The following is a 25,268-nucleotide window of genomic DNA, read 5'->3' as shown; positions in this document are numbered from 1 at the left end:
GCATGTTGACGTCCACGATGATCAACAACACCTGCTGCAGTAAACTCTGTCCTTCATGTGAAACGCCATCGAGACTCCGACTGACGTCAGGTGATCGATACGACCGCAGCGTTAAGACGACGCATCGATCCATAGGATGATGCATCGATCCATAGGATGATGCATCGATCCATAGGATGATGTATCGATCTATAGGATGATGTATTGATCCATATGGACCACACTGATTCAAACTTCTCATCAGCACAAATATTTGGAGTTGATCTTGAATTCAGTCTGTTTGCTTGTTGAAGACTTTATCTGAGCAGTCAGGCTTTTCCTCCGCCCTGTTTGTCTTTATCTGCTGCTGCATCCGACCGAGTCAGTCAGCAGGCAAACACCACCACCCCCCCCACCCCCCCGAGACCCCCCAGAGACCCCCCAGATACCAGCGGTCTGAATCAGCCCTCTGAGTCCATGTAAGGCAGACGGAGTCAGTTCATGACTAAAAAGATTGAGAGTGATTAGAGAAGGTGGGGTCGAGCTTTTATCGACACGCATCACTTTGTCTGCACTAAACGATCACTCTCGCACGCACGCACGCACGCACACACACACACACACACACACACTAACGGTACAGGATGCTGTGTTCAGGCTGAGCAGGAATTTGTTTTGGTGTGTTTTGGTTTGAAATCTGATCAAATGAACTTTGCAGTGAAACGTTAATCAGGACACTAACAGCAAAGCGTGGGAGGAACCTTTAAGAGCCGTTTCAAGTGATCACATGATCGATCACATTTGCATTCTGAGAGGGAACAGCCAATCAGAGGTTAAGATTTAACCTGTGTCTGCCATATTTTTCATGCTTTTGAAATCAGACCACAAACAAAAGCAGCTCTGAGAGGCTGTAAGCTACTTTAAGCTAAATGCTAACGTTAGCCTGCTAACAGTGCAGCTAACTAACCTGAAAACGCTCCTTTTGAGCTCTTGCCTTCTGTCTTCCGTTACTCTATTTTACGTCATCTTTCCTTCTTTTATTGGTTTTAAACAAACAAACTTATTTGTCGACTGTTTATCTTAATTATCATTTTTAGTTAATCTCTTTTTATACTTATTTTCACTGGTTTTAATTCACATTTTATCTTATTAATTGGTTTCTGGTTTTAATTATTTTATTTTCTTGCTGCCTTTTAACTGGCGTGTTATTTGTGTGTACCTGTGTGTGATGTTGTTCTGTGGCTGCGTGGACGCTCGGACACACCGTGCTTCGTCCACAGTGAGACGTGCTTCATGAATAAAGGTTTACCTCTTGAGACCTTCAGGTCTGAGAGCCAATGGGAATGATTCCAGGATATCAGCACCAGCACGTTAGCACTGTGAGCATGTTAGCATGCTGATGTTAGCATTTAGCCCAAAGCACCACGGTGCTGCTAGCATGGCTGCTCAGTCTGACTCCTGAAGGTCCCAAGACGTCGTACATGGTTTAGTGTTGCAGATATTTATTATAATACAATAATTAGTTGACTTGCGCCTTCAAGAAATTTGTCAATTTATCTCGACGTAAACATTTTGGTGAAGTTTGTTGCCTTGAAAATTGAAGAATTCTTAACTTTCCCAGTTTCAGTGAAGAAGCTGATGAAGGATCAAGTCTGGCTGATCGTTTCAACAGGAAGCCGTCAGATTTGTTTTTTCTTTGTTTCTTAAAGGGCCCACATGAGGGCCCAGAATGCTTTGCTTCTGGTGCGTCTCTCATCACAGTCCTGACATTGCAGAATGCACAGGACGCGTATGTTGGGTTGACTGAGTCCACTTAAAGCACAAAAACAAAAGAGAGTTGAGGGAATTTTTCAACAACACATTCAGCACAATGGAGCCTTTCAACATGGCCGCCGCGTCTCTGCGTGGAGAGCATCCTGTGCGTCGCTGAGGGTCAAAATATCATCCAGACGAGAGAAAATCATCTCAGCTGGTAACAAAAGGATCAGTGTCACGGCTTCATGAGAGTTTTCTGCACAGTTCAACCCAAATGATGAAAGAAGTTTCCAACAAACGAATGAAAGGAAATCAAGTCCCGTTTATGAACTCGGCTCACATCATCAGGAGAAACTTCAATTCATCTTTCCGAGGAATCTTTTAGGGAACATTAAGAAATTAAAAGACCCCTCAGATAAAAAGTGATGTTGCGTGAACAGAGCTGCTCGGCCCTGAAGACCTGCTGCTGAGTTTATCATTACGATGAGGTTGAAATACTTCATGTTAAACTTTATATTCTCCATAAATGAGTTCTTGCTTTTCCTTCAGCATCGTCCATGTTTGTGTTGGATGTCACAGGTGGAGAATGATGGGAAATGGATGGGAAACGGACGTCAAACAGCTTCATTTAATGAGGTTTTCACGGTGTTCAGGACGTGGACCGACAGGACGTCCCACATATGTGACCTTTGTTTAGGAAGTCACACTGAGATTAAAATCAGTTTTACAAGTGAGACCCGAGGAGACATCCTGTCATGTCTGTCCTCTACATCCAGACCTGTGTTTGCTCCTCATGTGTGACTTCTGATTATCTCTGTGTCACATTATGAGATGGAAATCCTGACAAACGGTCTCGCTGCACCTCGTCCTGCAGCCTCTGAATCACAGGAAGACTCCACGTCTGCTGCTCCGACACAAACCGCTAAATACACTCACACCCGTGCGCTCACGTGCACGCGCAAGTGTGTGAGGCGCTGCTGCTGTAGAGCCCCCTCATTGGCTGAGACAAAGATGCGTTTACTGCTGATTGGCCAAAAGTTGCTGGGTTTTGTTTTGATGGCGGTGCGCGGCGTCGGGCCGCCGGTCCCATAAATGAAACGCGTCTGAGGGCACGCACTCAGTGACCGGAGGCGAGAGAGCGCGCGCACAGAGCATCCAGACAGACCGCGGAGAGGAGACACTACCGAGGACCCGCTTCATCTCTCTCATCGGCGGCATCACACTGAAGAACACGCCATGCTCGCTGCATGCTTGGAGTTCCTCGGCTTGGCGCTGTGCGTCACGGGCTCGCTGCTGGTGATGGTCGCGTGCGGGCTGCCGATGTGGAAGGTGACCGCGTTCATCGACTCCAACATCGTGGTGGCTCAGACCATCTGGGACGGGCTGTGGATGTCCTGCGTTGTGCAGAGCACCGGTCAGATGCAGTGCAAAGTCCACGACTCGGTCCTGGCCCTGGCGCAGGACCTGCAGACGGCTCGCGCCCTCACGGTCATCTCCGCCGTGCTGGGGGTCGTCGCCCTCACGGTGACGGTCGCCGGGGCGCAGTGCACCAACTGCATCAAGGATGAGACGGTGAAGGCGAGGGTGGTGAACGCCGGAGGGGTCATCTACATCATCAGCGGGCTGTTCGTGCTGGTCCCGCTCTGCTGGATGGCCAACAACATCATAGTGGACTTCCACAACCCGCAGGTGCCCCCGTCCAAGAAGAGGGAGATCGGGGCCGCGATCTACATCGGCTGGGCCGCCACCGCGCTGCTGCTGCTCGGCGGGACCCTGCTGTGCTGCTCCTTCTCTCAGGGGGTGAGGGGCGCCTATCCCATCAAATACGCCCCCACCAAGACGATCACAGCCAACGGGGACTTCGACAAGAAGTATTACGTGTAAAGTGAGACTGTGTGGGACTCTGGAGCAGAGCTGAAGCATCGGCGCGTGATGAGAGATGCTGTTTGAGACACGACGAGCACATTCAGAGCATGAAACTAACATATGGACGATGTCACCAACTGAATGTCATTTTTTAGTATTTGTCAGGCAGCAGAAGTTTAAATCCGCTTGTTTTGCATCACAAGTTCACTTCAAGTGAAGTTTTAGGAGTCAGGAAAGTGAAAGCTGTCATAGACGCAGCGGGTCGATCAGAGGCTGCAGTGTTTTCTCATCAGCTGGCCTCTGAAAAGCTGCACAGCTTCATTGTAAATACTGTCTTTTCTCTCCCCGTGGACTCAGTTTGTGTTCTGCTTATGAGATTCGTTCCCACATTCGTGAACATGCAGCAGGCGGCGAAGCCTTCAGACCGATGTGCACTCATGTTGTGATCAAAGGGGGAATTTGCATTTGAATACATGTACAGTGTTTTGTACTTCTGTGTCTTTCAGCAGAAAATACGTTTTCTAATAAAGAAAAAAGAAGAATTTACCTGTCTGTACGTCTCATTTCTCAGCTGTTACATCTGACATTTTGATTAAAAATTAAAATTCTGAGCCACATTCACTCTAAATCACTCAAATCCTGATCCTCACATCAGAATCTGGCCTCCATAACGAGGTCAAAGGTGATGAGCAGCACAAACACAGTCTGCTGTGTTCTTGTTTGTATGTGAAATAAAGGAAACAAACAAGAGCCAGAAAGTGACGTCAAAATAATCAAGAGCGTGGTTCACACACCCTGATGGAGCAGCGAGCGGCCGTGCCAAGAGGCCGGCCCGAACAATGCACCCAGCAGACTATCACCAGGATCAGCAGGGTGCAGCACCAGCGTCAGGAAGCTTGGCCCAGATCTGGACCAGTGGAGCAATCAGTGCCCTCACGTGGATCAACAAGAGGAACGTGCAGACGGACACAGAGACGGTGGTGGTTACAGCGCGGCAGAGAGGAAGAGCAGCCTCCGAACAGTCTGCTCGCCAAGAGACGAGCGGCTCGAGGCGGGTTTCAACCGTTTCACAGGCCATGTGTGGAATCAGGCCTCCAGCTCAGCGTTCGTTTCAACGAATGAGTCAAAATGAGCTCAATTACTGTTTATCATCATCGCAGTCACCAGCTAGCAGGACAGACACAGAACATCTGGATCTTTATGCATGTGAGAGTTATTCTCACACAGAAATAAGCTCTAAAAATGTGTCGTATAAAGTCAGCTCATCATGACAAATGAGTGATTTAACTCGATCACAAGAAACGTTGAATGTTTCTGCAGAGATGCTGAAACCTTCTGTTGTGCTTCAAGTCAGTTTAGGCCCAAAAAACACTCCAAACGATGATTTTTTGGTTTGAAATGTCTGGTTTAGTTGCCAACCTTGATGAGACGTACAGGTCTAACGTGGTTTGCCAACATTTGGGCCTGTTTGAACGCGTCAGTTCTTCCAGTTTGAGTCCCTGCAGAGAAGAATCAGTGAGTCCAAACACAATCAGCAGATCCATTGACGAGGATAACAGTCGTTAGAGGCAGCCGAGATAAAGTAAAAGAGCTTCCTTTAAGAAACTGAATTCCCTGAAAAACAACGCGTTTGAATGATGAAACATTCTGTGTTTTTAGTTTTTAATGCTGACATAAATCCACATTTTCCCTCTGGCAGATTGAGTTTGAATTATCATCTGCACACAATAAATTACACTGAAATATGCACAAATTATTGATGCTCTGAGAGACGAGCCACATCAGGAAGCAGCCTCTGCAGTCTTTGACACGTCCAGATTTAAATCTTCAGGAGAGCAGATTTAACACGATCCATGATTCAAACTGACATTCAGAGCATTAAAGAGTCAAACTGTGATCAACGTGTGTTCATTCAGAAAAAAAACTGAGCAGATTTCAGGTGATTCTTCAACAATGAATCTGCAGAAGTGGGTCAAGAAACACGAAGGCACGCCGTCGCCCTCTGCTGGCTCAACCTCTCACAGGAGGAACAAAACTGAAGCCTGGAAGAGGTTTTTCCTCTCGAGCATCAGGACAAAATGAAGCTGATCTGAGCACAGAAAGCTTGAGTCTGATTCTAAAGTATTAAACATCATGCAGTAGATTCAACTGACAAAGTGGTTTAAGTGGTTCAGATGAGCCTTCAAACCCAGACAACACCAACAGCACCTCACCCAGGGGCCATGGAGACAACCTGAGCTCTGTTTTTACCTTTATTTGTTTACATTTTGGTAAATTAGCACCATTCAAAGTATGCCCGATTAGCGGTTAGCAGCTCCTGTTAGCAGTGAACTCGTGGATGCACAGACTGGGTCACTGACATACTGAAGAAAACTTTCAAATGTGAAGACTCTCAGAGAAGTTCTGGAGTGTCTTATTTGCTCTGTGGGCTGATTTATGGACGTTTCCTCGAGGTGGACTCTCCATGGAAAGGACAAGTCACGCTGAACGTTAAAATATGTGTATGATGTGTGTGTGTGTTCGGGGTTATGACTCAGAGGAAGCAGCTAAAGTACTTTAACTTCCTCCATGAGCTGTGTGTCTCAGCCTCTGCTGATCCTGCCGATAAGCCGTCTAAACAAGTCCTACAAAGCCTTCAGTGTCTCAGAGGAGGCTGCGTGAAGACCGATAAATGTCCTCTGATGATGTCACTCGAGTCTGAAACTGAGACACATCTGTTGGTGTTGAAGAAGTGACAGGCTGTTAGCTGTTACGAGCATAACACACCACAACCTAGCACCCATCTGAGAGCAGGTGGAGCTGCATTGTGGGTAATGAAGGCACCAGACCAGGAAGAAGAATAAGAGGAACATAACAGCGACGTGTCTGTTACTGCTGCATCAAGTTGAATCCTTTTCCCCATAAATTTGAACTCTGAAGCATCTGTAAGGTCTCGGTTTTGTGTTTCCACCAAAGCTTCACTGAAAAGGCGAAAACGCTGCTCAGTGAGTGAGAGCAGGTCAGATTTGGGACAGAAGACGATGGAGAAAATGGCACTAATGTAGATTTTCTTTTCCATTTATGTGTCATGTCTTTAAAGGTCAGTTATGGTGAAGTTATTTGAGGCCGAGCAGAGGCTGATATCTCACATCAGATAAAACATCATACCAAAGCAAACGTATCTGTACGGAGGAAATGATCTGTTTCACATATTTGGCTGAAGTGACCCTTTAAGGCAGCAGAGTTCGAGGTTTCTTATCTTCCAGCTCCTGAATCCCCGTCAGACTCGACTTCATGGAGTTAATGGCCTCTTAAAATCACGTGAATCTCCTCTGGACTTGTGCTTCGTCTCTGATCTAAAAGCTGCATCATCGCTCATTAAAGCTGATCGTTCTGGATGGATGATGGGATGTCTCTGGGTCGACTTATCTGATTCCAGATCTGGGATTATTTGTCCACACTGTACCGAAGGCAGCGCCGAGCGTGCGTCTATGGCTGGTATTCCTTCAGTAGCTGGCCGGCGATGACCAGTCTCTGGATCTCACTGGTGCCCTCGTAGATCTCGGTGATGCGAGCGTCGCGGTAGTGCCTCTCGGCGGGCATGTCCGAAACGTAACCCATCCCACCCAGAATCTGGATGGCCTGATTTGAACACAAACAGAGGACATTAAACACAAACAGAGGACATTAAACACAAACAGAGGACATTAAAATGCGTCTCGAGGGTTTCTTCTCTCGAGGGTTTCTGGACGTTCTGTTCCTGGTCGGTTTCTTACCTGATGGGAGCAGAACGTGGCGGCTTCAGACGCCGCCAGCTTGGCCATGGCCGCTTCCTGCGGGAGAAGGCTGGAGGGTTAACTTTCGTTACACCGAAGAGACGTCGGACTCGTTAAATCAGAGGCGGCTCAGTACCTTGATGAAGGGTTTCTTTGAATCCCGAAGAAGTGCAGCCTTCCAGGTGAGCAGGCGAGCGCTCTCCACCGCCACGGCCATGTCCGCCAGTTTGAACTAACGAGGCGAAGAAAACTCAATCAGTTCATTTAACTTTAACTGCTTTCAGACACCTTTAAACTTAAAGCAAAGCATTTCCATGAAGTTAAGATCAACTTTTAGGCCTTCAGCTCTAAAAACACTGGATCCCACAGTTCCCATGATGCAGCTGCCTGGTAAACAACCACCAGAGGCCTAAAGGTCAGGATATGTCCAGAGTTCTGGAAACCTACAGCTGCTTCCACATGTCCTTTAATGAGTAATGAGACATTTAAAAGCTGTTACACTAAAGTTCTTCAAAAAGAGGAGGAAGACGGCTGAAAGCTGTCAGTCTGCTGACACTGACGCAGAACAGACAGAGCTCTCCATGAGCTTCACTGTGTTTATCACACGTTCAATCGGCCATGATTATATTGTTTATACACAGATAACTGCTGAGGTCTGGAAACAGGTCAGAGGGTGAACACACGTGTGTTAAACAAACCAGAGAGGAGGAGGAGGGCAGACGAAGGTAAACAGTGAATTTATCACCCAAACTGTTTGTTAGAAGTTTCCCTCCAAACAAAGACTTTGTTTGTTTCTGATCGCTCTGATGGAGTTTGTTGACCTCCAGCAGGAGGAAACGTCTAATGTTATCATAACCACTGGAGCTTCAGAGTCATGTGACCGACCACAGCTCAGGTTACCTGTATGGCCTGCAGCTTGCCGATTGGAGCTCCGAACGCAGAGCGTTTGTGTGCGTAGTCTGCAGCGCAGTCCAGAGAAGCCTGAGCGATGCCGAGAGCCTGAGCTGCGATGCCGATCCGTCCGCTGTCCAGAGTTTGCTGAGAGACGCAGACAAACAGGAAGTTTACAGGCAGCAGGTCACCAATCAGAACCCTGAGCCTCATTCTGGAGGCACAACCTGCTGATTTCACTGTGTGTCTGAGGGCTGACCGACTCGTTCAGACCTCAGAGGCAGCTTCCTGCCAGTCTGGACGCAGGCGACGTTCTCTGGACAGAGGACGCCACCAGGACTCTCTCATGACGTGTACACCTGACAAGACGATTAGAAACCTGCCAAACAATCGGTCTGCTCGCTCTCAGGTCTCTAATCCTCTGATAACAGAAGGATGCTGTGCAGAACTTTAATTCTTACATAACTTCAAACTTTGACTCCCGACGCAGCAACAGACGACGAACAGACTGACGTTATCCGACTCTACGCAGCTGAATACAGACATTTTCCAGATGAAATTAGCCTGAATGAGGCTAAACAAACATGCTCATTAAGGGATTCAGCCCTGCATCCTGGCACTGGTTCACTGACGTCCTGTCAAACAGGACGAGGAGCCTCCCCGAAACTGATCAGCGTCACATGGTATGTATGATGAGCAGAGAAGCAGATATTCAGGAAATCCTTCACATTTCAGCTGTTTAACCAATCATGACAGGCGTAATTCAGCCCAGAGCTCGCTGGTTTCACCTGACGTCTTATGTTCACAGGTGGTGGAGTAACAGGTTCCATGTAAACACAGCCTCTGTGTAAATACCATGGCGATCTTGAATCCGGCACCGCGGGGGCCCAGCATGTTGCCCAGCGGTATCCTGCAGTCCTCCATGATGAGGTTGGCAGTGGATGAAGCTTTGATGCCCAATTTATCTTCCTTCTTCCCCAGAGAAAGGCCTGCGTTTGGCATGGGCACCACGAAGGCGCTGATACCCTGCAGACAGACAGACAGACAGACAGACAGACAGAGACGATCAGCGCCGTCAGTTATCAAACATCCACTCTCTATCTTCGCCATCTCAACATGAAACCAGGAACACGTGCCGCGTCACGTGCCTTGTGTTTGAGTTTCTTGTCCGTGGTAGCGAACACGACAGTGGCGGAGGCGTCCCAGGAGTTGGTGATCCAGGCTTTGGTTCCATTCAGCACCCACTCATCTCCCTCCTGGCGAGCGGTTGTGGAGGCTGCACCCGCATCGCTGCCGTTACCTGGAGTTTAAAATCAGGGATGAATGAAATCTGAAAAAGACACGTGAGTTCATACCAGCGAGCACCGGAGTGAAGCGTTGACATCGAAAAACAGAGAAGGTTCAAACACAGAGAAGCAGCTGAAGCAGCTTCACTGTGTCGGACTCTCAAACAGCAGAGTGCTTCAGGTGCAGTCAGGCTCACCTGGCTCACTGAGGGCGAAGCAGCCCACCTTCTCTCCGGTGGTGAACGGCGTGATCCACTGCCGCTTCTGTTCCTCTGTTCCAAACTTCAGTATTGGTCCGATGTAGAGAGACTAAGAGCACAGAGACCAGAAGAGACCGACAAACTCACCACCACCACATCACAGCAGTTACATTCACACACGTCTGTGCCGCCGGCGGTCCTCACGTTGTTGACGGAGACCACGACTCCGGTGCTGGCGCAGCCTCGGCTGATTTCCTCCATAGCCAGACTGTACGCCAGATAGTCCATCCCAGCTCCACCCAGCTCCTCGGGCACCTCCATGGCCATCACCCCCATCGCCCCCAGCTCCTGAATCTGGACAGTTGACAAACATTTTAAATAGCATTTGAAGTCTGTTTTTGTCACCTGATGAATTTAAGTCCATTACTGTCTTTTAGCTCTGCGTTTGGTCTCCACCAACCAAACGTCTGTAGCACCACAACGCTCCACACGGTCGTATCCAGAGCTTCTTCTCTAAAAAAAACAAGGCTATGGGGGCGAACCAGGACAGTCTGGACAGATTGACTATGAGCTGAAACTTCCTCTAAAATGTCTGTAAAATCGTGGGAAGCTGCAGATTCAGAGGATGATTTGGTGAAGGTTCATCACGACCACAGACACCAACACACTGTCAGCTCATACATCAATATCACCAACACATCGATGGCTGCTGGACGCGTTCTTCCTCATCAACCCTCTCACCGGTTCTAATCTTGGCCTGCTAAATGCTGGATTACAACAGTGAAATGGGATCAATTTTCAACTCATAAGTCACTGTTAAAGCATCACAATGTGCAGCCCGTGTGTGTGTGTGTGTGTGCGTGTGTGTGCGTGTGTGTGCGTGTGTGTGCACGCACCTGTTTGGCAGGGAAACAATGCTCTTTGTCTAGTTTGGCAGCGATGGGGACGAGCTCGCGGTCAGCGTAGTCCCTGCAGGTCTGTCTCAGGATCTGATGAGTCTCTGGTAACTCTGCCAGCTGAGACAGACCTCGACGTCCAATGAGACACAAGCTAAGAGCTGAGGGACAGAAGAAGACAAAGACACAGAGTCACTGGTGCTCAGTCATGCTTCCAACATGGAGGACAAAACCTGTCCAGGCTGAAATATCTGAAAACTATGAGATGGATTGTGTCTGAGTATTTCAACAACTGATGGATGAATTTTAAAGAAATGTGCTTCAGACTTCTTCTACTTCTGTTCTGGCCAAACAAAAACACCTCAGAATAAATTCCCTTCAGACTGACGCCTGAAAGCGTCTCTTCACTCATTGATGCCTTTATTATAGAAGATGCTTTAACATTTGTTTATCATTTTTGAACCTGTCAGCTCGACATTTTTCATGAATCACTCACAAAAGAGTTTTTTTGGTTAATTTGAGGGGATAAAAGGCGGTGCAGCTGCAGAGTCGTGCATTCAGGAGATTCCACTTCTACATTTTAAGTTCTTAATCCAGCTAATCATTTCCGTCATTCGTCTCGTCCTTCTCACTCAGTATAAAAGTGTCCACTATGATCAGATCCAGTTTTTTCGTGGTGATGGGGTCCTCTGATGAACTGGTCTGAGCGGCGAGACCCAGCTGCAGCTCGCGAGTTGCCCACGGCGAGCCAGAAGTGACTCGTGGTGCTAATATGGGTGTCGTGATTTGTTATGATGGGGTCAGATTTGATGACGCTGTCAGGACGGTGAAAACGAGGAGCGCAGACAAAGTGCTGAAGCTACGACAGCACGATGTCGTACCAACACTGTGATCTGGAACAGAAACTGCTGAAAACGGAAAGTCTGGAGTTTAACTTACTGACATGTTATTATGTGATAACTGAACGGGGTTTCAGAAATTGTGATTTTTACAATTTTTGGTTTTCCTATTCATTGAAAAAACACATAAAAAGATTATTAATAACAATATGAACTGAACCATTGGTCAGTTAATTCATTAGCTGTTCATCAGAAAATTGATTTCATAGCAAAAGTTTCCTTTTCGTAAATATTCGTAATAGCTCATTTCTCTTTATCTTATATTTGGAGATAAACTGAACATTCTCAGTTTTTGACCTGTTGGTCAGACTTAATAAAACAAAACAACGTAAATCCATTTTACTATTTCAGTACAAATTACAAGGTACTTGTACTTAACTTCAGTATTCCCATTTTAAGCAACTTTCTACTTCTACTCAACACATCTCAGAGGCAGTCCACTAAGTATTATTACTTTTACTTTAGGATCTGATTACTTCTTCCTCCACAGTTAAAAATCACAGTCATCTCGTTTCATGTCACATTTATTTCGAATCATTCTCATGTTGTTGTCATGGTCCTGCTGCAGCCACAGGGTGCATGCACTTCAGTGTCTTTGAAGGCAGCACCAGCTCACCGGTTAGCTTGCAGTTATTTAGGTGAAAGGTGAACCTCACCATCAGTCACCTTCGTCTCAGGCTGATAGTTTGAATAAAAACATAAAAAAGCAGAATAGCTGTTAGACTATTCGGCAACGAGGTGAGCTAATTTTCTTCATTGAAAATGGTTGTGAATCAGTTTAAGTTCTGACAGCACAGCTAATGTAGCCGGCTAGCTTGTCTCCTTATTTAGCCGAGAAGCTAACTGTCAAGAACAGGTTTAACACTATGTTAGCTGGCCGCCGTTGGTTATGTCACGTAACTGCGTCGTTAAACAAAGCTGGCAGACGTTTTGATTTTTACTGCGAGGTATATTGTAAATGGGATTAGTTAGTTTCGCTTAGGTGAGTTTCCCCAGGTTATGTAGCTACTGGTTACGTAGCAAGCTAACATAACTAGGTTAGCTACTGCTTCACAGTGTTTCCAGTGCATGTATCTCTGCGCACACAGCTAATATGTTTTAAGCCAGCATTGTCTTCTGTGAGTAAATGCTGTTTTTCATTATAATCCTCTTTTTCTTGATGTACCGACCTTTCCTTGCTTTGAAGAGTGCCGCCATGGTTTCTTCTTCCAGTCGATGTTTTCACTGAGGCGTCCTGAAGCGTGCTGATGCCTTTACGTTCTGTCGGAAATCATGAGTATTACGAAATTGGAGCACAGTGCACTGTCTAACGAGGCGATCCGACGTGACGACGTTTAAGAGTTTTAAAAGGTCCTTAAGCGATTTAGTGTTCCAAAAGTGGCTTTAATTGGGTCTTTTTAGTATTTTAAGTGGCCGCGTGGTCACATTTGTCATGTATTATCAAAATACACAAAAAGAAAAATGCAGCTACTTTATTTTACGACTCTGGAGGAGCAGTGAAGGCAGCATGTGGCCCAGATTCAGAGGACCTGACATAAACTCACCAAATGTTTAACAGCTCTGCTGTTTCATTCACTTCACGTCCCTGAATCAGTTTCACATTCAGCCAAAACCATTGGACGGTCTGTCGTCCAGTCACATTTCAGCTGTGAATTACAGCCATAACTGTACATACAATTCATTATATATTGTGTGTGATATGGTGTATATCATATATTCGACTTGGTGTATAATTACCTCGATGTGTATATTTTTTTTTTCCTCCTTCTATATATTAATTTATTTCTACTGCATATAAAGAGCTCCCTGTGTTATTCCTTAATAATATTTATGAACTACCTGGTACTATGTTTCCTCTTTCTGTTACACATGTACATACTGTATGATGCTTTATCTTTAATTCAACAATTAGACTCTATATGATATCCCAAAACTATTCATGTTTGAACCTATAGTGAGTCAGTAATGCTGCAGTAAACTGACCAGAGGAGCTTGTACTCTGTGATGGATCAGCTTTAGGAGATGAAAATGGAGAGAAAACCCTTTAAGATCGTAACAAGCAGCCACACACCATCAATTCCTATAAGAATATTATCCAAACATTAGCATGATTTTTTTGCAGAGAGAATAAAGGTAATCCAGCCAGGGAGGTGTCAGGTTTTTCACAACATGTTTATTTTTTAGCACCATAAAAAGTCAGTTAAGGTTGTCCCGTGTATTTGCTCTCATTCTGTCTTTCCTTTGGGATGGAGCGGTGATGGTGGAGATTTAGGAAAGGATTGGAGAAAGGGGGCGTTTGGAGAAATAAAAAGCTGAGAGGGCTGCATGGCTACGACAGCACCAGACGGTCAGCACGTGTCATTCACTTGCTGGCGGAGGTGAGGGTGAAGCATCCTCTCTGGTGGAACTGCATGTCCCTGATACGACGCATGGACTGGATCTGGGGCTGGAAGGCGCAGAAGTCGTTGTAGTGTCTGTAGTCACCGCACTCAAACAGGTACTGGTAGCCTCTGTATCCAGGGTACTGGTAACCCACCCACCTGAGAGACATGGACAGGGTGGACACGGTTAATGCTGAGCGTCACTTTTACACGTTTTAGTGTCTGAATCTCAGTTTGAGAGAGCCTCACAGTGGGTTCTTTTAAGAGCTTATCGAGCTAAAGTTAGAGCTAAAGTTAGAGCTGTTTGGGGGGGGCTCGTGGTCCAAATGAGTAGATGTGTGTCTCACTGTGAGAAAACAGAAATGTGAGGAAGCATTTCTGGCTAAAATACACATTTGTCGACAAACTAAACACCTCGCAGCCAACTTTAAGCCTTGTGATGGCATGCCATCCTACTTTTAATGAACAACTGCATTGTAGGGTAACTCTGGAGGCCTGTGGCGTCCTCTGAAGCCATGTCCAAAACAATATTTGGAAAACAGAGCTTCCATTTTATCTATATATGGAAAATGAGCAGATGGATTTGCTCTCCGGCTGCATCACAACGTCTTTGTCGTTGTCACACAGCTTAAAAACACCACTGGATTCATTCATTCTGAAACCTCATGGTCTGAAGCCGTCCAGCCGTGTGTTTGTGTGTACTCACGCTCCTCCCGGCACCCTCACGCTGCCCACTCTGTCGCAGAAGCCATGCGCCCACAGGGTGGGCACATCATCCTCCTGGATCTCCATCTTGTTGCCCTTGAAGTCAGAGAGCTCATACAGGCAGATCTTGTGCTCCATGCTGTCCTGTGGGGAGGAAACAAGGCACAAGGGCATTCAGTCTTTTAGCCTTTATGTCACATCAGCGGCATGTAAACGAGCTCCACTCCTGCTTTTTCTCTTGTTTTTGTAATCATGCTGTGGCTCTCAAGGCGGCAGTGTTGGTTGGTTGGTTGAATCTTAATGACTTTCATGATGAATTTTCATCTCATGCCATCATCAGGTCAAAGCTCCTGAAAGGAAGCCTCCAAAACTAAAGACTGTCAGCCTCAATTGCTCTTTAAAGATTAATGCATAAAACATAAAAATATGAAAAAAAAAACAAAAAACTGACATGTGAAATTAGATAAAGTACCACTAAGAGTCTGGTGATGTAGAGCTGAGCTTTAAGTCTTTTTGTCTCTAAAGCTGAAATAATTCATCAATTGATCGATCAACCCATGGAGAGAAAATTAATCAGGAATGTTTCAGTCATTTTTCAAGCAAAAATGCCAAAAGATTTGCAGGTTTCAGCCTCTCAGTTGTGATGATCTGCTGCTTTCCTTTGTCGTATGTGACAGTAAACTGAGTGTCTTTTGGTTTGGGTGGACATTTTGAGAAATTAGAATGAGCAAAGGTTTCCGATTTTTTTTTAAAAGTCTTTCTCTTTTGTTAGTTTTGTCTAATTATTCTTGCCTTCCACCAGAGCATCTCTTACTCCCTAAAGGAAGTCCTGTGTAAGGTTGTGAATGCAGCCAGTGGCAGCGTTAACACACCATGCGGATGGGCCTGAGGGACATGAGGCAGTCGCTGCGGTAGGAGTTGCTCCAGGTATCCCAGCGAGGATACTCTCCCTTCTCCAGGATGAACATCTCCCCACGGAAGTTAGTCTGCTCAAAGGCAACAAAGCTGGAGAAGGGGGTCCGCCAGGCACAGGGGGGGCACAGGGGGGAGAGGACAGGAGAGAGAAATTAGAGGAGAGATCACTCAGAGGTGGTATGAAGAGTCTGTCTGACTGTAGCTGCTCAGATCAGGTTTGTGTGTCCACTTACGGGCCGCACTCCACAATGATACTACGCACTCTATCCATGCCACGGTCACACACGTTCATACACTCATTCTGGACCTCGATCATCCTGCCCTGGAAGTTCTCCTGGTCGAACAGCATGATCTGCACAGAGGAGATATCACAGGTTACACCGGCGGGCTGGACGACAGCATCGTGTCCTTCATGTGTCCCTGCAGTGTCTGCTGTCCTCTCACAGGGTCCCACAGTCATGACATGAACCTACAAAACATCTGCTTCGAGCAGCAGCACCTGCTTAATGCAGCAATAATAAAAACTGAAATAATCTAACAATAATATAAAACTTGTTAAGGTCTTTCTGTGGAATGAGTATTTTCACTTTTGATAAAAAGAAGTAGTATTACTACTGTACTTTTAGTGAAGTAAAGGATCTGAATCCAGTGAAATCCGTTTCATGAATTTGTTTGAATGAAAGGAAACTAATCCAAGCGTAGCTGATCAATAACCTGCAAGAAAAACCAGCAAATCCAAGAGAAGTGACGAACCTCTTCATCTGCCACAACCCCAGTGCAGCGTGGGCGAATATTATTTTTGTTGTTCAAAGTATCAAAATTTGACAAACTCAACAGTAACGTGCTTCTCCAAAGACAGCATCCAGGTGTGGACAGGTTTCACCCCTTTAACCACCAATATCCAGACCTGAGCAAAAAAACAAAACTATCCTCGCGGCTCGCTGAGAGGACGTGTTCTCTGTCTAATTTGGGTGAACTGGCCCTTTAAATACGGCTCAACGTGCAGGCTCTGTCGAAAAGCAGTTTGTGCAGATGTGTAGCTGCAGTGACTCACTCTGTAGGATCCCATGCCAGGCTCGCCGGTCTTGGTGGCCTTGCTGGAGGCAGCTGGGGCTGGGGCTCCCTTGTCCTTGGCATCGGTGCCCTGGCTGGAGGCGGACTTGGCAGTCTGAGACATGGTGAGGGGCTTCAGGAGAGTCTGGGTGAGAGATGGAGGAAGACAAGGGGATGAACAGAAATAGAGGTGTAAATGGAAGTGACAGGATTGCAGAGGAGAAAGTGAAAGGAAGGAGAAGTGAACGTGGCCCAGGCGAGGTGTTAACACTGTCGGAGGGGTGGTAGGTATGTTTTTGGGGTTTGGACTAAAGCATAAGTCTGCTGTTTATGTGGGAGGCTCATTTGGGCCCTGGACTCTGTTTGGGCCTTTCCCCAGGCTGAGGGTGGTTGGCCTGGGTGTGGTGGGCAGGGAGTGGGCCCTGGCTCTGGATGTGCGGTTGTCCCCCTGAACTGTGTTGGATGCTCTGCTGTGTATGTCTGTGTCTGTGTGTCCTTACCTGCGTTAGTATAGCTTGCAGTGCCGTGTGAGGGAGGCTGGCTCGTGCTGGTCCCTTCAACGCTCGACCCAGGCTTTTATACTCTGGCAAAGGCCAAACGTAGAGGCTCACAGCACAATAGAAAGCCTCTCGTCATCACAGTTGGCCCGTGCCAAAGCCACCGGGTCATCGCATAGCCTAGAAACGCCGCCGGCCCCTCTGGCCTGCCTGTAAGCGTTTTACTGTCAAAGGAAACCACTGACCAAGGCATTTTTCTCATGTGTTGCGGTGGTAGGGCTGTAAGCTATAGTTGCATGTAGAGGAGGAATGCAAAGGTCCAGAGGGCACAAAGAGGTAATCCCTGCTCTCTGTGGCCCTCAGACACACAAAAATACATCAAATTCTCTGAAAACAAAGACTCGCTGTTTTAAATCACACTTTCATCTGAACTTTATCACTTTGGTTGGTTTTAGGAACAAGAAAATAATCCAGGAAACACAATAAATGAACAGACCTGCTCAGCACACGTCTGCCTTTGGCTCTCTGTGTCACAGTTTAAATCTAATGAGGAACATTTAAAAAACAGTGGAGTGACTTATGTTGGACGAATGATCTGTTTTACATCAAGAAGCAGTTATTATTTTGGGGAAAATATGCTTTTTTGCTTAGAGAATATTAATCTCATGTCTGTCTGTGTGGACAGACATGGAGTCAGGATGGGATTAGCCTCACATTGCATGGAACAGGAGGAAACTAGCATGCTAGGCTGCGTTCACAGAAATTCACACATGAGCTAACCGCTAACATGCTAGCCAGCTGGGAACACACTAGCACCCGTCGGTCGCAGTAGCTCTCAGGGCCTCTTTCTGTTTGCTCTGTGCTTTGCTGGTTACTCTGCTCTGATGGTTTCCACAAATTTACTTTAACACGACAAATAAATGAAGTGAGCGCTTGGAGCGAATTGTGGTGTAACACTCGAAGCTGACAAATTAACTCGAACTCTCGTTTATGAAATCTGCACACACATATGTTAAAACTATTTGTGGATTTACATGGGATTAAACTACGTGCTAGAACTACTGTGATGAGCAACAGCTGATCCATCCAGCACATCTGTGGACATCAAACACAAGCTAACGTCCCTGTGAAGACTCCAGGAAGTCACAGCATCTGCTGCTGCTGTGTCCATCCAGAATTAATTACAGCACATAAATCCCTAAAACTACATTCTTCATGCTAAGCTAGGCTAACTGCCTCCCGGCTCCAGCTAACGTGTGCTTAACGCACATGAGAGCAGCATCGTAACTCAGAAAGAAAGCAAAGAAATGTTGGACTGTTCCTTTGAAACGAGCTCATGTAACTCTGTGGCCATGAATGACGAGATAATGTTAAATACTGAATTGTGGTGTAAGAGTAGCACAAAGAGACTTTGTGGTGTCGCTTGTACACGAATATTTACCTCGAGGAGTGAAGCAGCAAACTGACCGACGACGTGTTTTATTGCTTGAGAACTTTTCCTTTGTCAGAGAAAGATTTCTCCCTTTAAATCGACGTCCATAAACTGACGCACTGCTTGAATTTATAGCAATTTAAACACCAATCCATCATAATTCAGCAGCTTTATCAGTGAGCATCCCTCTGCGCTGGTCTTTGGAGGTGAAACAAAGGTTGTTGTTGGTGATGATGGTATTTCTTGGATTACATCTGGATTAAATCTGGATTATATCACCTCAACTGTGATTATTTCCACTAAGGAAGCAGGATTAAATTGTGTTTGATATGTGCAGATTAGGTGTGAACTAATCCTGCTGTGTAATCTCTGTGAATCCCATCAAATTCTCGGGCTGGGCGTCAAACCTCAGTCATTTTTGGGTGGCGTCTGAAAAGTGTCTTTACGCCGAGTATTAAAATTCACTCTGGACAGACGGCAGCGCCTGCACAGATTTGGAATCTTTTAGTCTTTCAGGTTGATCAGACCAGATCGTTCTAGACTTAAAACAAAGTTTGAACAAGTTTAGATGATTATATTCAACATTTCTATTAGCTATAAATCCCATGAAAAGCCATAAATGGTGTGAGAAACAAATGCAGAAACAAATTTTCTGCATTTGTTGGGACTACTTTTAGCGGTGGATGAATCCACACTTGGTGCTGTAGTGAGTGTTTGTGGCTGCAGGACAGTGTGTGTGTGTGTGTGTGTGTGTGTGTGTGTGTGTGTGTGTGTGTGTGGAGTCAGGATGAACTACAGTGTGTGTGTTCATGGAGATGAAGGGACAACAGTGAGGCTCACTGATGTGTTTTAATGGAGGTCAGCGGCTCAGAGGAAGAAGATCCATCAGCTGTGATTCACACGCAGTAACTGCTGGTGCTGCTTTGACGTTGGCAATAACAAAACAAAAAAGAATATGGCCAGAAAAGGGTTTTGTTCAAAGAAACACGCTGAAAACTGTGGCGTCTCTTCACTTACACTGACACAGGATCAGCTGCCATGGGGCGTCCGATGGCGTCCCATTGGACGGATCCCAGAAGCCCTTAAGGCCTCTCGCCGTTTCTGTCTGTGTTCATCGCTCCTTTATTACTTCCTCCTCCAGAATCATTTTTGTGAGACATGAAATTTGTCCTTTTTGGTCACCGACACATGACTGAGTCTGACTTGAGTAAAACTAAGCCTTCGTTAAACATGCAGTGTTTTCTGCTGCTAACAAGAAGAAACCCGCTGATCCTGCTGACATCACGACCTTCTACCTCTGCTCTCAGTCACTTTCCTCTGTTTAAGTGTCCTGTCAGGACAGTCTGGACAGCGACAGCTAATCAGGCCAGTTATTAAACCTTGGCACTGATTTTGGCTGCTTCTGATACGACAAAGAGTCAAAATAATAACCTGTGATTTCTTTCAGGGAGGAAATTGTTCTATCCTCAAGATAAAAAGGGTTAAAAACTGAGGTCAGATGTGTCTGTTGTTGTGTTTTAGAGATGAAATCAGAAGTGGCTGAAACAGATTCTGGGTTTAAATTCCTTTGAGCTCGCAGGAAATAAAGCTGCTGTTTCGAAAGTCGTGCTGCCCATACAGTGCCTCTGCGCTCTTGTTTACAAGTGGTTGATTATGTAAGCAGTCACTCTCTCTCACACACACACTCACACACTCACACACACACACACACACACACACACACACACTCACACACAGTGCTGGCTCGCAGCAGAGGATAACATTGTCTTATACAACACCACCTCTTGGTTAAACACGCTTTAACACGGAGGACTTTCGTCTGTTCAGATGTCAGAAAGGACGACTGTGTGTGACTTTTTTAAAAACTGAATGCAGCCACGTAATAAAACTCTTTAGGCACAGATGTATTCATGTAATCTGGGTTTTAAAGCTCTGTGGTACACCAGCACAACATGGAGTCAACAGAGGATCAGAGCTGTCTGGATGAGCAACTTCACACATGTCCACATGAACACGTCCCCTTGACTCAACATTATTTGATGTTGCGTAGCCATTGTTCACTAAACATGTCAAATATAGAGATACCTGAGCAGGTGAGATCAGAAAGAGATGGAGAACAGAGCTGAAACGATCAGTTTATCAATCAGGTAGTCGATTAAAAGAGGAGTAATCTGCTCATATTTGGATCATCTGAAAATCATTTGAATCGTTTCTCAAGTAAAATGCAAAACGTTCTTTGATTCCTGCTTCTCTTTGTCAAATCTGACAGTAAACTGAATGTCTTTTAGTTTTGCCCCCCCCCCCCCATCATGTCCCTGGTCCTTAGTATTTTCTCAGGGACGTTCATCTTCTCCCTTATAATTCTGTCTCCATGTCCACTGCCCGGGTGATAATGTGGTGTCTGCACTTCTGTCCCTCCACAGATTAACCGCGCTTTTGTCGGGGGGGACAAAGAAAAGCCCCTCCCTGCTGCTGAGCCGGGGCTTTCAGCGTGGCCCCTTGCCAGGGGAGGCTTTAAAAGGGTGGGGGCGCGTGGCTCCTCTCACTCTCACGGCAGGACAACCCAAGGGCATCAAAGCAAGGTGAGTCCCTGTCCCTCACCCAGCCAGCACAGGCAGCACAGCCAGGGTACAGCAGCCCCCCACATCCACACTCACACAAACCCCCAAACACAGGAGCCACCCGGGCCCCAGGGCCCAAAGGCCGCCACTGCACCGAGTGGGTGAGATAAACAGTGGTGATGGTGGAAAACCTCTGCAGCAGCAGGAAATGGGCAGAAAATAAGATAAAGAGATAGAACGGGTGGGAGACCGAAGTCGAGATGAAGCCTCTGCCTTCTTTGACCCGCTTCATTTTTGTGGAGGAACTATAAATAGACTCTGGTGCTTTCAGTCCGGCGGTTATTCATTCGGGCTGATTCTCGTATCCAGGCCATAATGTGGCTGCTGCTGCTGCGGTTTAACCTTCTCAGATACACACTGTTGCTCTTGTAAAGGCCATTTACATGAGCTCTGCTGCAGTCCAGGCTTGTTTGCATACAGCAACACTGACGTTGGGTTGTGATGAAAGGTTTGCAGCAGCGGCTCTCCTGTTGTGCTGTTTTTGGATGCTAAGTCACTGTTTTACATGTTTTAACTGGTACTTCTTTTGTCTTCAGTCAGACTTTGATGCTTAACTTTTATCTGCATCAGAATTGGATGCATGTTCGGCTAATCTCTCAGACTGTGTGCACAAAGTCTTAGCCGTCCTCTTGTCATTGTAATCCTGGTACTGAAGGTCCCTTTTCAACCATCTTTGTGCTTTTTTCCTTCCAGACAAGATGACTCACCATTGCACCAAGTTCTCCGGCCACTGGAAGGTGAGTCTGCGGATGGAAACACAGATTCATGCATCACATCACTGGAGGACCTTTCAGCTCTCCAGTGCTCGCTGAGATGTCTCAGTGTCTGTTAAACGCAGTTTATTCCCAGCTCATCGGGCAGAGCTGCTTTTTATTTCTCAGCATAATCTACATTTTAATATGTGCTAAAATGGTTCATCAGGTAAAAAAATAACCATGTCTCCCAATTTGGTGCATTGAAGAACACAGCTAACACAGTTTTCTGTCTTTACACTAAACTGATGAACGGATGAATCAAACAGTATTTTTGGAGTGTAAATGTGTTGCTGCTGTGTTCATACTTCTGTATTTACACGTCTGCATTTCCCCTTCAGATCATTGTCTTCGATGAGGAGTGCTTCCAGGGCCGTCGCCATGAGTTCACCTCTGAGTGCTGCAATGTGATGGAGTTCGGCTTCGAGACTGTGCGCTCCCTCAGGGTGGAGAGCGGAGCGTGAGTAAACACATGTAGACACAGAAAGGAGTAGAAAATACAGAGCGGAGACGGAGGTGAACGTGACGGCGTGTCGACGGGCTTCGTGTTAAACTGATCTGTGCTTCTCCACAGCTGGGTGGGTTACGAGCACGCCTCCTACCAGGGGCAGCAGTTTGTCCTGGAGAGGGGAGAGTACCCTCAGTGCGATGCTTTCGGAGGCAGCAATGCCTACCACATCGAGAGGCTGACCTCCTTCAGGCCCATCGCCTGTGCTGTAAGTCAAACATGGCGTCTCCTCTCGCCTCCTCCGCTCGTCTCCTTGCAGTCTTTTTGCTTCGGGGACGTCAGATGATTTTGATTTGACTGACTGGAAAAACAACTCGTGTGCATTGTTGTTTTTGTTGTTTTTCCTCCCTGCAGAACCACAGAGAGTGTCGTATGACTATCTATGAGCGTGAGAACTTCCTGGGCCGTAAGGGTGAGCTGAGTGACGACTATCCCTCCCTCCAGGCCATGGGCTGGTGCAACAATGAAGTTGGCTCTCTCAGGATCCAGTCTGGAGCGTGAGTGTGCTCGAGCTTTACCAGCTTCTCTTTTGTTTCCTGCTCACCTAGTTTCTTCAGCCCCCCCCCCCCCCCCCCCCAGCAGTTCCAAAATAATCCTGGTTGTTCGACTTTCACAACAACAGTCTTTTGCAACGTTGTGTCAGCACTTCCTTCTCTCTCTCTGCGCTTTCTCAACAGATTTGTGTGCTACCAATATCCTGGTTATCGTGGATACCAGTACATCATGGAGTGTGATCGTCACTGTGGGGAGTTCAAACACTTCAGGGAGTTTGGCTCCCACTGCCAGACCCCTCAGATCCAGTCCATCCGCCGTATTCAGCAGTAACAACTTACTCCAAACCCTTTCTCCCATGTGACCCTTCACCTTTGACCCCTTCTTCTTCCCGGTGCTGAATAAACTGTCTTTCTTAAACCTTACTGACTTCCACCAATGTATCTGCTTATCTCACAGACGGAGGGAAAGATGGAGTTACACACTGCACACTCACGCTTGTGTTTTTCTGAATTACACTCAGTCTTACACAGATCTCCTGATGGTGACCTGCTGTCAGTGCCAGGACAATAAAGGTTGAGTTAAAAAAAATAAAAACAAAACTGAGTTAATAACCGAAACGATTAATCGATTGATAAATTCGTCACCTGACTGAGAGTCAGAGTCAGTTATCAAGCGAAGGTGCCAAACACCATCTGGCTCCATCTTGTTTCTCTGTTTTATATGATTGTAAATTTAATACTTTTTGGTTGAGGACTGATGGTCAGACAAAACAAAACACCTTAAAATGTTTATTGACTAAACGATTAATCAATTAATCTAAAAAAAAATCAACAGATTAAATAAAATAAGCATTAGTTGCAGCTGTAGTTAAAGAACAAATCAATTTATTGAATAAATTACAAACACTTTAATATGTTTTTGCTCAGAATGAACAAGACACAACAAGTAAAGTTATCCAGAATGACGAGAGAGGAAAAAAGAACAGAACAGAGGAGAACCTGTCGTCCTGTTACTCATCCTGCGACCCCACTGATTTATCAGGTGGCCCCTTGTCGGGGTCCTGACCCCCAGGTTGGGAAGCCCTGTTGTGCTTCGCTGTTCTGCTCCTCTCAGAATGTAAATACATTAAATACATTTTATCATTTTATAAAACATTAGATATTGTTATTAATCAAATGTTCCAGTAATACAGATTCAATTAGCTGCATTAGTCACACAAATCAATTATCATTTATAATAATACACAGATAAGAGCCACACTGCTCATGATGAGTAATTTTACTTTTGATAGTTTATCAACATTTTGCTGACAGTAATTTTGCACTTTTACTTTCTTGAAAGTGGGTCTTTTACTTGTAATATTGAATATAATGGAAATATTTCTACAGTGTGGTGTTGATACTAAGGCTGCAACAGCTATCGATTATGTTTATTATCAACTAATCTGCTTGTTATTTTCTTAACTGATTGATTAGTTGGTACATTTTAGCCATAAAATGTCAGAAAATAGTGAAAAATGAAAGATATTCCAGGGTCACGGGTTAAAATTCCTTTTCTTTAATCAAAGCAACAGTCCAAATGTGAAGTTTACGATCTTAGAGGACAAAGAAAAGCAGCAAATCCTCCAAGTCTTCGCATGTTTTGCTTTGGTTCTTATTAACTGATGCTGAAAAGACTGACAGATTATGATTTTTATTACTTCACTCAACGATCTGAACACGTCCTCCACCTCGTGCTCTGTGTGCACAGTGAGGTAATGAACAAAGCAGGCCTGTCCCTGGTCATAGTGTCTTCCTGCTCGGTGTCTTCAGTGTCCACGGCCTGCTGTCCCTGCATGCTCATCCATCCATCGCAGGGTGTTTGGAGCATTACCACCGCTGGCCAGGAAACGGCACTGCGTTTCCACCGAAGCAAACACACCAGCAGAACATCCTACAGAAAACCAGTTAGTGGTTCGAACATGAATCTGTCAGCGGCTGCTGCTTCGTGTCCTTTCAGATTCACCGTGAAAAGCAACCTAATGAACACAAAGACAGGCGGAGAGGGACCACTGACATGCTAAATGTGCTGCAGTGAGGCCATAACTCTTACTTCTCCAATGCAAATGGCCTGAATGTGTCGGGCGTTCTTTTCAAAAGCCCCCCTCTGGGAAATTTCCTGCATGCACACTGGTTGATGTTATTCCCAGCAAACGACGCAAATCACCGCCGACAAAAGGCTCCACATCTGTACAAGGGAAACCTCTGGTTATGGTGTTGTGGTAAGACGTAACGTCGGCTATGCGTTTGGTAAAGTAAGAAATAAAATGCAGTTTTTGTAAAAATAGATGAAATGCAGCCCCTTTCCTGTGAAAACACCCAGCGCTACTGTGGCCCCGCTCCA

The 25,268-nt window shown here is 45.9% G+C and overlaps 4 protein-coding genes across 4 annotated transcripts; 2 read left to right on the top strand and 2 right to left on the bottom strand.

The window, feature by feature from the left end:
- The first annotated feature begins 2,838 nt into the window (after positions 1–2,838).
- cldn5b (claudin 5b) lies at positions 2,839–3,932 on the top strand. Its single transcript, XM_076758790.1, has one exon. The coding sequence runs from the start codon at positions 2,971–2,973 to the stop codon at positions 3,616–3,618; it is 648 nt and encodes a 215-aa protein (XP_076614905.1). The 5' UTR covers positions 2,839–2,970; the 3' UTR covers positions 3,619–3,932.
- Positions 3,933–5,250: 1,318 nt separating this feature from the next.
- Positions 5,251–12,773, bottom strand: acads (acyl-CoA dehydrogenase short chain). Its single transcript, XM_076758112.1, has 10 exons — positions 12,697–12,773; positions 10,629–10,789; positions 9,937–10,086; positions 9,730–9,841; positions 9,395–9,546; positions 9,102–9,272; positions 8,256–8,393; positions 7,492–7,587; positions 7,356–7,412; positions 5,251–7,221 (listed from the first exon to the last, which is right to left on the bottom strand). Exons 1-10 carry the CDS (start codon positions 12,722–12,724, stop codon positions 7,069–7,071), a joined length of 1,218 nt encoding a protein of 405 aa, XP_076614227.1. The 5' UTR covers positions 12,725–12,773; the 3' UTR covers positions 5,251–7,068.
- Positions 12,774–13,845: 1,072 nt separating this feature from the next.
- crybb1 (crystallin, beta B1) lies at positions 13,846–16,705 on the bottom strand. Its single transcript, XM_076758113.1, has 5 exons — positions 16,583–16,705; positions 15,762–15,880; positions 15,486–15,618; positions 14,615–14,757; positions 13,846–14,067 (listed from the first exon to the last, which is right to left on the bottom strand). The coding sequence occupies exons 1-5, from the start codon at positions 16,703–16,705 to the stop codon at positions 13,890–13,892; spliced, it is 696 nt and encodes a 231-aa protein (XP_076614228.1). The 3' UTR covers positions 13,846–13,889.
- cryba4 (crystallin, beta A4) lies at positions 15,050–23,308 on the top strand. The gene is made up of 7 exons (XM_076758114.1): positions 15,050–15,593; positions 20,934–21,092; positions 21,825–21,868; positions 22,225–22,343; positions 22,458–22,599; positions 22,746–22,888; positions 23,069–23,308. The coding sequence occupies exons 3-7, from the start codon at positions 21,830–21,832 to the stop codon at positions 23,214–23,216; spliced, it is 591 nt and encodes a 196-aa protein (XP_076614229.1). The 5' UTR covers positions 15,050–15,593; positions 20,934–21,092; positions 21,825–21,829; the 3' UTR covers positions 23,217–23,308.
- Positions 23,309–25,268: the final 1,960 nt, after the last annotated feature.

The sequence above is a fragment of the Chaetodon auriga genome, chromosome 19, assembly GCF_051107435.1.
Source record: "Chaetodon auriga isolate fChaAug3 chromosome 19, fChaAug3.hap1, whole genome shotgun sequence".
Classification (NCBI taxonomy): Eukaryota; Metazoa; Chordata; class Actinopteri; order Chaetodontiformes; family Chaetodontidae; genus Chaetodon; species Chaetodon auriga.
The sequence above is the reverse complement of the archived record's forward strand: the minus strand, read 5'-3'. Positions and strand labels throughout refer to the sequence as shown.

Excerpts from the sequence above, each read along its gene's own strand:
- cldn5b (XM_076758790.1), top strand. The coding sequence starts at position 2,971 with ATGCTCGCTGCATGCTTGGAGTTCCTCGGCTTGGCGCTGTGCGTCACG.
- acads (XM_076758112.1), bottom strand. The coding sequence starts at position 12,724 with ATGGCGGCACTCTTCAAAGCAAGGAAAG. Across the intron at positions 9,273-9,394 it reads ACAAGAAACTCAAACACAAG|GGTATCAGCGCCTTCGTGGT; the intron begins GCACGTGACGCG and ends GTCTGTCTGCAG. Across the intron at positions 8,394-9,101 it reads CCGGATTCAAGATCGCCATG|CAAACTCTGGACAGCGGACG; the intron begins GTATTTACACAG and ends TGCGTCTCTCAG.
- crybb1 (XM_076758113.1), bottom strand. The coding sequence starts at position 16,705 with ATGTCTCAGACTGCCAAGTCCGCCTCCAGCCAGGGCACCGATGCCAAG. Across the intron at positions 15,619-15,761 it reads ATCATTGTGGAGTGCGGCCC|CTTTGTTGCCTTTGAGCAGA; the intron begins GTAAGTGGACAC and ends CCCCTTCTCCAG. Across the intron at positions 14,758-15,485 it reads CCCTCAGGCCCATCCGCATG|GACAGCATGGAGCACAAGAT; the intron begins GTGTGTTAACGC and ends TCCTCCCCACAG.
- cryba4 (XM_076758114.1), top strand. The coding sequence starts at position 21,830 with ATGACTCACCATTGCACCAAGTTCTCCGGCCACTGGAAG. Across the intron at positions 21,869-22,224 it reads AGTTCTCCGGCCACTGGAAG|ATCATTGTCTTCGATGAGGA; the intron begins GTGAGTCTGCGG and ends TTTCCCCTTCAG. Across the intron at positions 22,344-22,457 it reads CTCAGGGTGGAGAGCGGAGC|CTGGGTGGGTTACGAGCACG; the intron begins GTGAGTAAACAC and ends GCTTCTCCACAG.